The following is a 15504-nucleotide window of genomic DNA, read 5'->3' as shown; positions in this document are numbered from 1 at the left end:
TAGTCCAATTTGCGAAAACGTTTTCAATATTTTAAAAAATTGTTGTACATTTATTGTTTAGTGCAGTTTTCATCAATAGATGGGATTAGGTCACGTTTGGCTCCTTGAGATCAGTAACTGCGCTATAAATTCGAGACATTGTTTAATTTAAATTTCGAGTACTTCACGGATTACACAACTCTAAATTGAAAATACTCCGAAGGCTCGGTGGTAAAGGCGCATGAACTTTGTTTGCCGAGCAAACATCTGAACGTGCACCATCTCCAGAACTACTGAAAGCTTTGAAGACAACCTTCTCCAGTTTTGCTCGTCACGCATAAGGCAAAGCTTAAAATTTAATTGGAGTACTAATATTACTCTGATATCTAGTACGTCTGATTCAGAATGATGGTTTCATCTCACTGCTTTTAAGACATTTTATTTTCGGGCATTAAAAGCGAGAAAGCCAACAAGGCAAGCTTCTTCTCCAGCAGCCTCCCTTTGGATACAGCAAGTTTTATTACATTTTAGCAGTGTCCAGACACATTGAAGTGGGGAGAGAGAACAGTCCAATTAGCGAGTAACGCATGATACACAGAGTTTACATGAAACTCTGAGGCATTTAAAAGCCATGATTTCCATTTAAGAATGTCCAAAACATGAAATGTTATTCTAATCAGAGAAAAGAAAATTAAAATGGATCATTTCACCTCATATAGAAACACTCCACACTGAATCTATAGCATTCAGGCAAAAATATATATGAAGGAGAACTTAAAGTTATTTTAAAATTCTTCCTCAATGAGACATAATTTAGAAATGCACATCATCAAAATCTTACATGTAAAAATATAAATGAAGCTGTACATCACAAACATCTTTTGACAAATTGTTTAAACATCCTAACATACTACCTCTACTCGGCACCTAATATGCTTCAAAATATGTACTGAATCTGTTTTTAAAACAAAAGGGAAAAAAAACATTTTTAAAAATGTGAGTTGAGAATGAAATCAAGACAGAATAATAAATTCACACCACACACGGTTGAGACTTTAAAAAATCCACACAAATCATTTAAAAGGTTAATCAAAACTGCTTGTTTTCACAAATGAACAGTTTTTTATCAAAAGGTGTAATATAACATTTGATTAGTCACTTTAGGACATCATTAGGTCTGCCCATCATTAAAACTCAAAGTCCAACATTCGTTAGAACCTTTACAAACTTGTCTGACACATCATCTGGAGCTCATATCTCAAACGGAAAGGGAAAAAAAGGGCTGATTCCTCACTAAAATATTTAAAAAAAACATACGTTTTGCACAAAGAACCCCAAGTTTCAATTATCTCTTTGCGCTGGGGTTTTCGGGTTTTTCCTCCGGGTGGCTTTTCTCGTGAGCTTTCAGGGTACGCTCGCGTCCGAAGCTCTTCCCGCACATTGCGCAGGCAAAGCGACCCACGGCGTGAGCCCGTGACATGTGGGCCTCCAGCTGCTCGGGACGGCCGAAGCTCTCGTCGCACTCTTCGCAGGGATGAGCTTTCCGTGGGGCGTGTTTCTCCTTCTTGTGAGCGCGGAGCAGAATCAGGCTGGGAAATGCGAGCTCGCATTCGGGACAGGCTTGCTGACGGGACATGAGGGAATCCGCCTTGGGTTTCTTCCCCTTTCCTGGAGCCTGACTGTCATCTCCAGAACTCTTATCTTCTACTTCTGATGTTGCTGCTGCTGCTTTAGGAGGGCGGCCCCGCTTCGCTGCACCTGCTTTCCCTTTCTCCTCTGATGTCACCTCCTCCACCTCTGACGCGTTGCTGGTCTTCGTTGCCTCCTCGGATGCTTCTGCGTCGTCCTTCTTTTTCCGCTTTCCCTTTTTCTCGGCCGCTGCTGGCTCTTCGGCTTTGGATGGCCGTCCACGCTTCTTGACAGTGGTGACACCGCCGTTGCATTGTTGACCTTCGGGGTACTTCTCCTGGTGTGCCAACAGCTCCGACTCGGTCTCAAAGGCCTGACCACATTTCTGGCAGCGGTGAGTTTTGGTAGAGTCCTCTGACAGTTCTGCAGTTTCTATATCTGGGCGGGGGTGTTGGGTCAGACGATGAGCACGCAGGAGTCCGGCACTCCGGAAGGTCTCATTGCAATCTTTACAGACCAATTGCTTCTCTGGACACAGCTGCCTTCTATGGGCTGTGAGCTGCCAGGGAGCAGAATGAAGCGTACAGACGCATTTAATATACACTCATAATAGTGCCAGTAAAGTAACAAGCAACTTTCCCAGTCAGAAAATATATATAAAAAAGTTGCATTTCACTCACTTCAGAGAACGTTTTAAAGCTCTCCTTGCAGTGAACGCATTTGAAGGGCTTGTCGTCTTTGCTGTGAGTTGGCTGGTGCAGCGTCAGCTGCTCGGATGACGGAAACGTGCGGTCGCACACGTAGCACGTGAACAGTGTGTTTCCCTGGTGAGTCATTAAAAGCACGTTAAAAGTGAGAAAATTAGAATCCTGCAAAAAAAGGTAATTCAACAATAAGTACTTGTAAACTATAACTTTTTAAAATTATATATGCCAGATTTACTTCATTCAGATGTTTTGGTTAATTACAAAGTAGCATCCATCTTTAATGCGGTGTAAATCAAACTAATTTCATGTCACTGCAGGTCAATGACTTGGTACTTAGACAAGATTGAACACATTTGTGTGCAAAAAGAACTATTACCTAAACCAAGCAAAAGCTCTTCATAATCCATTTTAGCATTTACACATATATTCAGAAAGCAGAGAAAGGCAAGTGAACGAACGCGAGAACTCAGTACCGGTACCTTCAATATCTGCATCGACGTCTGATGCTAGTTTGTGACGAACATCAATCACAAGTATATTTCTAAGCGTCCTAAACAACACGATGATGAAGCTGAAGCTCACCTGCTGAAGCTGTTGCTTGTACTCCTCCCGGTGGCTTTTCTTCATATGCCTTTCCTTGGCTTTGGCACTGCAGAATGTGATAAAGCACTGGAAACACTGCAGATTCTCATGCTGGTCTAAAAAGGACATGGAGCATTTACAGAAATCATGATTTTCAGATTCACAAGCAGATTCGGTTTAAAATGTAGAGTACGTAACGACTTACAGGGTTGAACAGGTGGTGCAGGGGGCCCGTTTGAATTCACAGATTTGTGTGACACCACGGGCTTTTCGGGGGGAACTTCTGGAGGTGGATCTGGCAACCCCCGTCCCATAACGATGTCTTCTATATTCAAAATGTCCGAGTCCATCCTGGTATATTAGGTCGTTTCAACAGGCGCCTAAAACAACTTCCCTTGATAAAAAATTTTTTTTTGGGGGGGGGGGACAAAGAGGATGTAAAATTAAGATAGATAAGATATAAAGTTGAAATTATGGTCTGGTTGATAATTGCAACATACATATCATAATCCTAAATATACAAGTACATGCGTTAAGAATCCGTAACGTTCAACAGATGAACAGGAAATCATTGGCAAAAAGCAGACCAAACGTTTCAAGAGGCATCGTAAAACACGCCGTAATCTGCTGTTTGTTGTTAGCTAACAGCTAATTTCAATACAGGAACCACTCAAGTTTCAGATCATCAACATATTAGATTGTGCCTGCAGGGCCGCAAGCTAGGCTAACTAGCTCCACGAATGCCTACGAGCATCCGGTAATCATTTTTGACTGATTCAAACACCTTAACGGGTCCAGAATTTAAGATTAAATTATTTACATGATGGACGAATGCTTCGACTCGATTCCCGTGCACGTAACTTTAAGCTAGTGCTTAGCATTAAGGACGAGGCTATCGAGCGGGCTGACACCAGCTAACGTTAGCATGCTACTAGTTAGCCTTAACAACACTGGCTGCCATTCAAAAGGGGCTGACGACTTTCCGTTCCCATTAACGCATCAACTTTTAGCTCGTCGGTTGACGCTTACACGCAATTGTTTTATGTAAATGTAGTGTACGCTAATATATATATATATATATATACGAACAGCGAACTACTTGGACGGTCTACGTTACCTCTCCCCGCTCTCGTAGTTTGATTGAGAGTTGACCATAAAGATGTATAACGAATAGATCGGCCGCTTTCCTGGCTGAGAGTTCACTGGCGAGAGACATTGGCGCAACCAAAATGGCTGACCGTGGAGTCTTCCTAATGGTAATGTCATGTTCGGGAAAAACCTTCCAATATAAAATAAAAATAAACCAGACAAGTTATTCCCTCGCTGATATAAAGCGAAAACTTTGCATCGTATCGAATGAGGAGGAAAAAAAACACAAACAATAGGAATGAATGGAATATTTACACAACATCACTTTAATTAAATATTCTGTTTCTAAATCTAACCCACAGATTAGATTAGATTATTCTACTGTATTATATAACTCATGCAATCTGATAAAACACGAATAGAGAGCCCTGACACCGGATGCGCGCGCATTTAAAGCAGCATCTTTTCTATTTGACGCAGATCTATGGTTAAACTCCGTCACGTGACCGACAACGACGTCATGAAAAGTGGGTTTGTTATTTAAATCCACTGGCCCGTTCATCGTTTGTTTACATCCGACTTTCAAACACTTTGAACGCGACTGGTTTAGATTAAATCGCCCATATCTCACATGTTTACCCGCAGGAAACATTAGCCAATGTTTTGTAATAATTGTTTTTACATATATGCAGCACGTGTTTGCTCATATCCGTAGATCGTTCTCATACCTCTGCATAGAAGTTTGTGAATGCACTCTAGATTATTTTATTTTTCTTTAAACATAATCTATTAAAAAAACATCACAGCGGTCATTGGGGGTGCTTATTAAAATACGTAAACAATAAATGTGAATTTTTCATGCTTATATTTTTCATGTTTTTGTCCCTTTGTTGTTACAAATTCAGCCAAAATGAAACTAAATCTACACAAAATAAATGTTGTGTAGAAGATTGTCATTAATTCAGGTTATGGTAGTCCTCAAATGTTCAATCAGAAGCAACTGGTCATCAATTATCTGTGATTCAACCTTCCAAGAACAAAAAGCAAAAAACAGCTTATTGTGAAAATGCATCCAAATAAATTTGATAAACAGAGTGGTGCATTTTTAAGTTCCTTGAGTGTATATTTTCAAAATAGTTATTTCTATTTTACGGTGATTTAACAGATTTAGTAAAAAAGTATTTTATATTAAATACTGCATATCAATGTCTTCTGTCTAAAACACAAAAAATGACAATGTATGTATTTCCTTCATCTGTACTTTTTAATTCAAATGATGAAGACCATAACTGGCTCATCAGACAATAATAAATACTGTAGTAAAAAAAAAAAAAAGATCACAGTAACTGCAATGTCAAAATCAGATCTTTTGCATCATTAGCGGCTCAAAATGTATGGCTATGAACATAATATCTTCTGAACAAAAATTCATTTTTACACTTGTTCAATGACAATATAGGCTACATCACAATGCATTTGATATTTTTAAAACCGTACCACAATAATTCTATAAGATGACACCGAAAGGCATCATGGAGTCGGCGTGAAAGGGCAGAGGAGATAGAGCTATGTATGTACAGAATGTATCTATCTGGGTTTACATAAACCTAAAGTCCAGTTACACTGTCAAGGAGAATGGAAGATGTGTAACAATATGGGGGGGGGGGGGGGGGTCTGTTGAGGTTGCTACTCTTTTTCCACACTCCCTTGATTATGGAAATTCAAAAAGCAGTTGTGATTGCGTGAAATACAAAGAAAGACGCAGCATTTAAGGCATAGCACTCGAGATGTTCTCTGACAGTCCCTAAAACGACACCTGCCCCCCGCTCCCTCCCCAAGCTGCTCAGGCCAGTGACCTGAGCCATCGTAGCGCGTGGCTGCATCTGGCAAAGGACTCTCCTCCAACAAGCTCGGATTCGGTGCGTCGTTTATTCCGTGAGTTTTCTCTATGGGAGGCTGAGGGGGAATTGAGTCCTGGGAGTCAGCGCCACTGGAGAGGACTAATGCCTTGGACACCTCCAATCTAAAGTCCATGAGAGTCAGAGGCGTAGCCGCCCCCCTGCGGTCCTGTCTGTACAGGAGCCAGGAGTTGACCAGAGCCAGATCTGTCAGGTACCAGAGTACAGCCTGGGGCCAGCAGGTCGGGGCCGAGGTGGCGAGAGGGATAGAGTAGAGATTCCGTAGATCTCTGCAGACATGAGCCGACATTTGTGCTTTCTCGAAGTTGTCGATAAGTGAAGCTACGTTTCTCTGGGTGTTTCCAGCAGTAGAAAGTATGAAGCCCCAGTGTGATCGGCGTAGCATCAGCTTCCCATCTGAGCTCACAAACTCGTCTCCGATCTGTCCCCGAGCTCCCCCCACCCTGCCCGCCCCATGGACTCCAGCAGCCAGGAGACGCTCCAGCATAGCAGGGGTGGAGAGTTCCTGTTTGCACAGATACACCGTGCTGCCTTTGGGGGCCATTTTTTCTATAGCATCTTCTTTGCCAGACAGACTGAATTTAAGATCCACGTTTAAGAGAAAACCACCGAATCCAACTAGCGTTGTGGCGTTGAGAGAAGGAGTATCGTTGTGAATCTTCCTGGTTAAAGCGAGTGGATATTGGTCAATAGCGTAATGATGGTCCCGTCTCAGCGACCGGCACCCAGCCGTGAAACGAGACAACAACGGCCTTGCCTTCCACAGGGGGTCAGTCTGACCTGTTGAGCTCCTCGGGTCATTCTGCATGTCTCGCGTCTGCTTGTTACTGTGCTGAGAGGGATTCTCGGTTTGCTCTGCGTTTTGAACGGCATGATCATGCCGCCCGTCCCGACTATTACTGCTGACTGAATCCTTCGCAGCAAACTTCAGAATGTGAGTCAGCTGTTGGAAACGGGAAAGTGGCATGGTGTCAGCAATCAAGGGCACCTTTGTTAAGTCCTTCCAGTAGAGCCTCAGACTGGGAAACTATCAGATCAAAACAAGAGAGAGAAATGAGATAGAAAATATAATTTTGCATCAAATTAACAAAGATAAATAAAAACATTTTTAAAAACCCAAAAGATACAAGAGAGCACAAACCTTCAAAGTTCCCATTGCAATGTGGATCCCAACAAATTGTGCAACCTCTCTGTCTGTGACAGGGTTCGGCAGTTTAGACAATGTATTTGTGCACCTGGAGATTTCTACCCAGGTATCCCCACCAAAATACTCTGAGAAATACTCAATGGGTTCTCTGGTTTTGTTTCCCTCGCTTGGTGTTTGGAGTTGGCTCACTGAATTTGACAAACTAAGGGATAAAACAAACAAACAAAAAAACATCATGAGCACAACACACAACACTGCAATTACTTTTTTTTAAAACATATTCATCTCTAAAACCACCAAGTTATTCGTCAATTTAGTTTACTGTTGGGCTTTCATTTAAAAGCATGTGTTCAGTGACAAGGAATCGCTGTTACGAGCGGAATGAGTGAGTACGTCTGTACAGTATAAACGGACGATACGTACGGAGATATAAAAGAAAATGTCATTCATTCATTTATTTTCATGTCCGGGTCACGGGTGTTGCTGGAGCCCAAACCCAGCTTTTCTATGGGTGGGAGTCGGGCTACTCCCCGGAAGCGTCGCCAGCACATTGCGGAGTCCTTTGTGTGTAAAAAATCTTTGGGCCACACAAAAAGTCGGACAAGTTGTCGATCGATAGGGGTTTCGTAAAATGATGAGATTGTTTAGCGACGGGTTCTTCTGAACGCAACGCCGTCGTTAAAGAGAGGGCCGCCTGTATTTGAACAAAATTTAAAGCTACATAAAACTTAGACGTATGAAACTATTACATGTTAATAAAACATTTTTTTTTATAGCACTGTCCTGTAAGATTTGGAGAGAGAAAAATGATTGTACTTTTGCGACATTTCATCTGGCCGTTGTGCATCGCTTGTTTGGTTCTTGTAGAAGTAGGACATTATTCCGGCTTCGGAGTCGAGCTGGGGATCAGCCAATTCAAAGCCACCGGCGTCCTCTTCATCCGAGCTCTGAAGAAGGAAGTCCCGAAGGTCTGGTGGACACAGAGGAGTATTTCTATTTAGTAGTATAGGATAAAAAAAACCATTAGTAAGAAATCAATGCTTCTTAATAACTCACCTAAATTACTGTCTGTGTCTTGATGATCCGTCAGCATGATGTCGCTCGACGTTCCCGTGGTCGTATTCTCATCGATAGACTGAGAAGAACCCAGCAGAACCTCCCTCTCCTCCTGCTTCACTGGATAGAAGATGCACTGGCTGCTGTTGAACTCAGGGGAACTGTGAGAGTCCCTTATCGTTTCCCCACCGTCGATGACTGAATAAAAAAAAAAGGCAACAGTTCCTATCACTATCGATTAATCCCCTTTCCATAACAGAACGATTATGTGAGTATTATCTCGCCACTATTGTGTGGAAGCTGTTCAGAAATACGTAAAGCAGCACCTCCGAAGCTCTGTGATTACTGTTATGTGTTACTATAAACAATTGTATAAAAAAAAACACAAATTTGTGGTTTAAGAAATTCGCTTTCATGTCTGTATGTGATTTTGAGCAGCATTTCTTTGTGTTTGTTGTTTTTGATGGAAACAATCTGTGACAGTAAGAGTTATGGGAGACGCCTCGCTTCAGCGTAACATTTGTTTGAACGTGGTCCCTGGCGAGTCCACACTTACGTGGACTGGAGGTGTCTTCGTTGTCGACCGGCTCGACAGTCCACTGGACGTGTCTGCTGCTCTGCATGGACTGGACCTCATCAAGCAGGCGAGCGCTCTCCTCCTTCACCAAAACAGTCCTTATGTCACGATGCTGCTGAGGCTGCGCGGCTGCCGTCTGTCCATTTTGACAGACGGCCGCGACGGCTAATGGATCTGACAGACTCTCTTCAACCTTGATCTTCTGTTTTTCTAGGACCTGAACTTCATTGTCGCTGTTTTCCAGACCCTGAAACAAAAATGCATGTAAGTTAGCGTGTGGAATTCATTTGGTTTAATGCGTGGGGTTTATGTAATTAGGATCTGACCTGCCCGTCATTGTTCGTCTGCTGGTCAACGACTGGCCACGTCGTTCTTTGTCTTGATGTGAGGAATTTCTCAAGTATGATTCCAGGAGATTGATCCCGATCGTCTTTCTCTCCTCCCTGCAGATCTCTTTGGCGCATTACGTCTTCAACACTGGTGGTGACTGACTTCAGCTCAAACACCACTTGCTCTTCGGGCGATTCCTCTACTATAGGTGGTATAGATTGTAAAAGTGCGGGAGGATCGGGAGCTTCGTTGGGCTCAAATTCAGAAATGCTCTCTGGCCTTGAGTTTTTTGGACCAGCGTTACCTTCACAATTGACTTCTGTATCAGAGGTGACAGGATGCATTTCGTAAACGATCTGACACTCGTCCTGTTCTTTTTCTGATTCCGTTTGTCTGACGGCATGTGTAAATGAAACGCTCTTTGACATCATGTCCTTTTTCGGACGTCCCGCTCTTCTTCTCCAGCCCCTTGTAGCATTCCTAACGGCTCCGCTCCCTCCTTTTCTCTTCTGGACCAGGATTTCCTCCGCTTCTTCTTTCATTTCCGTTTGATGAGTAGAACATGACACAGTCTGTGAAGCAAGACTTTTGTCTGCTTTATTAACTTGCCCCCTGCTGGGTCCATTCGATTCAATTTGGGGAACAGCGACTTCAGGAGAAGTTGGCTCATGGCTCTCATTTTGCTCTCCAACAGTGACTAAGTCGACCTCGAGGAGTAAATCCTCCTTGATGTCTTCTTCCCCAGCACCCGGGACTTTAGCTTCTGAGCTGACGTCCTTTGGAGCCCCTTCTTCTCGCTTCCCCTCGCCTAATGCCAACGGCGCCTCTTTCTCACTACTCTTTGTCTGAGGGCTCGTAATCTTTTCAATTTGATCCGACTGCGTTCTTAATTCTGAAGACATAGGTGACTGACCGATTGCTTTATTTCCACTCTTATCTTCACAGCAACTCATTTCAACATCTGCAGGGGGGCCAGGTAAAGATGGGGAGGGAATCAAAGCTGGAAAAGAGACATTTCGCTCTCTTTCCTCTGACGCCGTCTCTCCAACCTCTGGCTCGGTGTCCCAGTCTGTGGCAGCATTTATCATCCCAGCCAGCTGATCGTGTTGTTTTGGAAGCCGGTAAAGATCCGACTTAGAAACCCCTTCAAAGATATTTCCGTTGGTGTAAGTGAGACCGGGACTCTCTGTGATGTGGACGGTCGCCTTGTGCTTCTGAAGGGATGAGACTTCACGAAATCTTTCTCCACAGTCCTTACACTCTAATGCACGTTTGGAATGAGAAGTGATCACTCCTTCGGTCTCCACTTTGGAGGAGGCTTTACGTTTCCTGGTGGCCTTTTGCTTCGGAGGTAATGTCTCGGAGGACTGACAGGACACCTGCAGCGAGGACAGCAACGACAGAGCTTTGAGGCTCTTTTTGGGTCTCCCTCCTTTTTTCTTACCGTCCGCCGTGAGATTCTTTTTTGAGCCCTTTACTCTGCCTTTACTCTGCTGGGACGCTGCTTGGGATTGGGGTGACGTCTCATTTGTCTGGCTTGATGACTTTGACGAGTCTAATTTGTAAACTTTCAGTTGTGGCTGCTTATGACCTTTCAGGAGAAGGAGAGCATCTGGAGTTATTTGTGGGCCAGCGATGTCCGTTGAAGCGGCATTATTTGCTTCTTTTTCTTGTCTTGACAGATTTTTCTTTTGATTTCCATCCTTGGACTTGCTTTTATTCATCACGTTTGCTTGCTTTTTCTTTTTAAACATGGGCGAGGCTACAGTTTCGTGCTCACTTCCATGTGTAACACAGTCTGTGGCTAAGGTTTTTTGCTTTTTCATTTTCTTTTTTCTCGTATCCTCTTTCATTTGTGGATCCTGGGTCAATGATGGGGATTTAAGTCCAGCTGTAGGTCCCAAATGTTCCCCTTTCTTGTCCTGTTTTCTCTTTCTTCCTTTCTTCTGCAATGCTACTTTGGTTTCAGGGGTGTCTTTTGTTGTTTTCTTATCTCTTATCACGTCCTCCTGCGCTTGCTTACGCTGCTGAGATGATTTCTTCGGTTTATTTTTCTCTTTGCTTTGTGGACCAAATTTAACTACAAGATGAGACTTTTTCGATCTTTGGCGTTTAGCGGGTCGGGTTTGAATTGGAAAGTCATCGTCGTACATGGATCCGATCAGTTCTTGCATATATCCTTGAAAGATAAATGCCCGAGATGGCTTTCTTTTCCGGACTTTCACCAGTTCTTGAGCTGACATTACGTTTACGGGCAACTCTGAGATCTGTGGTGTGTGCCTTGTCTCCTCTTGAACCTTGTCTTCAGGGCATGGACCGTTCACTTCACACAGATTCTCCACCTGGTTCTGATCCGTCTTATTATTTACAAGCAGTTTCTCAGATGGTTCTTGATCCAGAGACTTTCCTTTTGACTCTTCCTGCGTGTGTTGAGACGTGTCCCTCTCCATCACAGAGCGAACATGATCTAGACTCACGGTTTGCGTCTGGAAAGCAACCTCTTTTTGGGGATTGGTTTCACATTCACTTGGAGTTGGCGGAAGCGTGTCTGATGGAACAAATGAGCCCGAAGGAAGTTCCTGTTGTTCTCTTTGTAAAGGCGTCGACTCCAACTCAACCGTACACAAAGTTGTCGGGACTTCTGGGTCCACCTCCGGCTCAACTATTACAGTCTGATCTGGAGTCTGCTCCTCAGGAATCTTCTCCATTTCAGCGGTTGTTACCAGAGAGGCTGATGGGATTTCATTTTGTGGCGCAGTTTGGGATTGCTCCAGCTCCACCGTTGACATGAAGGCGGGGGTAAGTTCTAATATGACGATTTCCTCAAGGTTCTGCTTGAGCATATCTGCCTCATTCTGGAAGACCGTATGGTCCACGGTCCCAGACTGAACTGCACTATTGTTAGACTGCTGAAAGATCTGATGCATTTCGTCTCCCTCAGGTCTCGGTATTTGTTCACTCGGAACAAGTGTGAGTTCTATATTTTCACCAACGACTATGTGGGAACCCATTTCAGTGAAGGAGGGGGTTTCCAATTGTCCATCTGGTGTAATCGGTTCCAATATAATCGTTTGCTCCATTGCATCACGTAGGACGTTGGACTGGGCCAATTCCACCGTGTTAGATTCATTCTGCTTCAGTCCCATGAAGTCTATATGCAGTGGATTGAGATTCAGATTCGCTGGCTCGGCCACTTGTGGCAGTTGATGCACTTCCAGTGGTGGGGCATGAGGTGGCACCTGCCCCAAGATTACAACTTGATTCACTTTCTGCACGTTTCCCAAAGACTCGATGAGTCTGCGAAGCTGCTCTGTGTCGATGTCAGCATCGACTTTTTGCAGAGGTCCATTTGGCTCCACCTGCAGTAGTGCTTGTTGGCAGAAAGGTATTGGAGTAATGATGGGTGTATTTTGCTTCCCTTGCTGCCCTGCTGCGAGGGCATTGCTGGTTCGAGCAGGTAACAATTTGTGCTTCACTTTCATGTGATGCTGCTGTGTCTTGGTACTCTTGAAGGTGGCCTTGCATAAAGGACAAGGATACTTGGTAGAAGCACCTAAAAAAAAAAAAGAGGAAATAAGAATGACAATACATTGTGGTATATTTCCTACTAAACAGGGAGGATTTCTTTTAATATATAAAACTATTAATGTTTTAACTTTAAAATGCATGTATAATTCTGATGTCAAGCTTCAATCTGGATAAAAGCACAAGAGCGATGGCAAAATGCCCACCGTCTAATAGTTACAATGAGTTGACATCGATAACATGTTTCTTACCGTTGTCTTTTTTAACTTTTGCTTTAGCTTTGGCTTTGGCTTCTCCTTCAGCTCCCTCTGGAAAGTGCGAGGCCATATGTTTCTGCATAGCTTTGGACATAGTGAATCTCTTTCCACACTCCTTGCAAATATACGGCCTCTCTCCAGTGTGCGTCCGACTGTGATACTTCAGCAGTGTCATGGTTTTACAAGACTTTCCACAGTCGGTGCAGGCATAGCCATCCAAACCAAAATGAATTTTCTTATGAACGGTGAGCTCTGATGACTTCTTGAAGGCCTGGCTACAGATTGGACATTTGAAGGGCATCTTATCTACGTGGGCTTTCTGGTGTGCCATGAGCTCCGTGGAGTTTGTGAAGAAGCGGTCGCAAACGTAGCACGCGAAAAGAGCATTTCTCAGTATGCATTGTTCATACTCTGCAGGGTGGCTCAACTTCAGATGACGCTCTTTGCTCTTATGATCACTGAAGATTATGTGGCACTCGATGCACTGCAGGGAGAGCTCAGATGCTAGACAGAAACAGAGCAGGAGACATCATTGACATGCAAAATACTGTACTACTTAATTTAGAACAGCACAACCTAATGTTTTATATTATTATTTTATAGCATTACAGTATACTATTTATATTTGCATTTATTCCATGTTTTTGGATCCCTTTTATTGTCACACACCTACAGCACTTGTCGTCCACAATAAAGAAAAGAGACGTTAGAATGAAAAAATAAAGAAAAAGTGTAAAAATACAGTTTGAGGAGAATAATCTTTGCACAAACACACTTTTATATGATGAATATTAACTCCTGACAGATGCAGCATATCAAGGTGCTGATTGAAGTACGTGGTTATTATATAGGTGTGTGTTGTGTTCAATCAGCATCTTGAAATGTCGCTTTATCGCGATCAAGAACAAAACCTCACAGAAAAATGTGTGCATTGATTTATATATCTTTTTTTTTACATCAACTGAAACTAATTCATTTACATTTTTGTAGTACATAACATGCTGCAATATTCCTGAGTTTGGATTGGTTGCCAATGACACATAAGATTATTAATTGTACGTAAAATACATAGTACAGCATATAGGAAATATTTTTGCACAGTTAATTACTGAAGTGCTTTTTGCGATGATTGTCTATTTAAGCTAAAATACCTAAACCCATAAACAACAGTCATCGGCCCACTAATATCAGAACGTGCACTTTATTATCTGTTTTTAACGTGGTCCAGAAAGCCCACATGCCAGCAATGCAAAGTGGGAAAGATATGAACCTACTAAAAAGACTTCATTTTCACAGTGGGGAGTCCTAAACTTGTAACAAAACATACGACTGAATAAAAGTACCGGTACTCACACGTGAGAGGCACAACCAACGGTTTGGACATGTCCATCTTTAGAGGATCCGTCATCGCCCTCTTGGAGAGGACAAATTTCCTCCCATCGCGTGCAGCTTTGTCCGTCTTTTTTGTCTTTGGGCCGTCGCCGCGGGGCTTTGCGTCTGTACCTGGTACTGGTCGAATGGGGGCACCTTTTTTTGCTCCAGTGTTGTGTGAGGGCCCAGTCGGCTGCTGCTGCTGCTGAGGATGCTCCGATGCCTCCGTGCTCCTCACTGCTGTCCCATTTTCCCGGGGTGTCATTGTTTCCATCTCGGGGGGGATGGCAGATTTACTCTCCTCCTCTGGGGCATCTGGTCCACGCTGTGCTGCCTGAGCTCCAGTCGCTGTGTTCTGGAGCTTCTCTGCGCTCGGGCTGCTCGCAGGTTTTGGTCCAGCGACTGCCTCGGCTGGACTCTGCATGGCTCTCTACACTCGGCTTCTCAGATGATCTGTGTGTTTTTTGTTTTTGTGTTTTTACGTTTTCTATGAAAGGAGGCAGTGCACAGAAGAGGGAATAACTTTTAAATAAACAGCCAAATTAACAAATACATAAACACGAATTTGGAAAATTTCATAAAACGAAGCATTTCCAGAAAGTAGGTTTTCATAGGAGACAAGCGAGCCGCAGCTTTGTTATCTACACGGCGACAGCTGGGAGAGCAGAGAATGAATGGGCTTAATAGATTTGTATTACAAAAGGCGAGCGACGGACGGGGGGGGGGCGGGGAGGGGGCGTAGGAGACGGTTGTGTAGCCCAATAAAAGAACCCCTACGTGGATTGTTAATAACAGCGCTGTAACATGCTGATTCGTTTTATCTCAATCAAATCAATCCCTTCACACAAAACCAAAGACGCACCAATAGCATTAGCTCAGTTAGCTTCAATTCAGATTTCTGTCAAATATCGGGGTGCAAATGTTGCTATTTGCAGCTCGTTAGAGCGACAAATATGCTTCTTCTAAGCCCTCCTCCTCGCAGAAACTATTTCGGGTGAAGGTGTGCAGAAGGATGGAGATTTCGGTTACCTAAGATGACTCGTCCGCCCAGATCCCTCCGCGTCGCTCCGCATCACACAAAAACCAGCAGAGACGCTGCAGACATCGCGAGGTCACGTTTGGCAAAGCTGCATTGATTCATGGGAATTGTAGTTTTTTTAAGTCCGTCCCCATATTGCCTACATGGTTAACAGAAAATTACCAATGTTATTCTTTCGACCTCATTGGCAGTACCTACATTGTCCAATGCAAAATCTGTTGAATTTTGAGACTTTAAAATGCAGGTATGTTGTAGACTTGGAATTAATAAAAACATTTTTTTAGCTGTGACAAGAAG

At 43.4% G+C, this 15504-nt stretch overlaps 2 protein-coding genes across 2 annotated transcripts; both read right to left on the bottom strand.

Annotated features, from left to right (window-relative positions):
- Positions 1 to 408: 408 nt before the first annotated feature.
- znf576.2 (zinc finger protein 576, tandem duplicate 2) lies at positions 409 to 4024 on the bottom strand. Its single transcript, XM_068760325.1, has 5 exons — positions 4015 to 4024; positions 3103 to 3291; positions 2898 to 3013; positions 2289 to 2432; positions 409 to 2167 (listed from the first exon to the last, which is right to left on the bottom strand). Exons 2-5 carry the CDS (start codon positions 3245 to 3247, stop codon positions 1325 to 1327), a joined length of 1248 nt encoding a protein of 415 aa, XP_068616426.1. The 5' UTR covers positions 3248 to 3291; positions 4015 to 4024; the 3' UTR covers positions 409 to 1324.
- Positions 4025 to 5672: 1648 nt separating this feature from the next.
- Positions 5673 to 14592, bottom strand: znf576.1 (zinc finger protein 576, tandem duplicate 1). Its single transcript, XM_068758547.1, has 13 exons — positions 14151 to 14592; positions 12792 to 13301; positions 12104 to 12568; positions 11039 to 11194; positions 10065 to 10627; positions 9625 to 9860; positions 9320 to 9408; positions 9012 to 9217; positions 8665 to 8932; positions 8109 to 8306; positions 7869 to 8022; positions 7047 to 7254; positions 5673 to 6932 (listed from the first exon to the last, which is right to left on the bottom strand). Exons 1-13 carry the CDS (start codon positions 14590 to 14592, stop codon positions 5673 to 5675), a joined length of 4755 nt encoding a protein of 1584 aa, XP_068614648.1.
- Positions 14593 to 15504: the final 912 nt, after the last annotated feature.

The sequence above is a fragment of the Brachionichthys hirsutus genome, chromosome 3 (genome assembly GCF_040956055.1).
Source record: "Brachionichthys hirsutus isolate HB-005 chromosome 3, CSIRO-AGI_Bhir_v1, whole genome shotgun sequence".
Classification (NCBI taxonomy): domain Eukaryota; kingdom Metazoa; phylum Chordata; class Actinopteri; order Lophiiformes; family Brachionichthyidae; genus Brachionichthys; species Brachionichthys hirsutus.
Note: the sequence above shows the minus strand (reverse complement) of the source record. Positions and strands in the feature narration are given on the sequence as shown.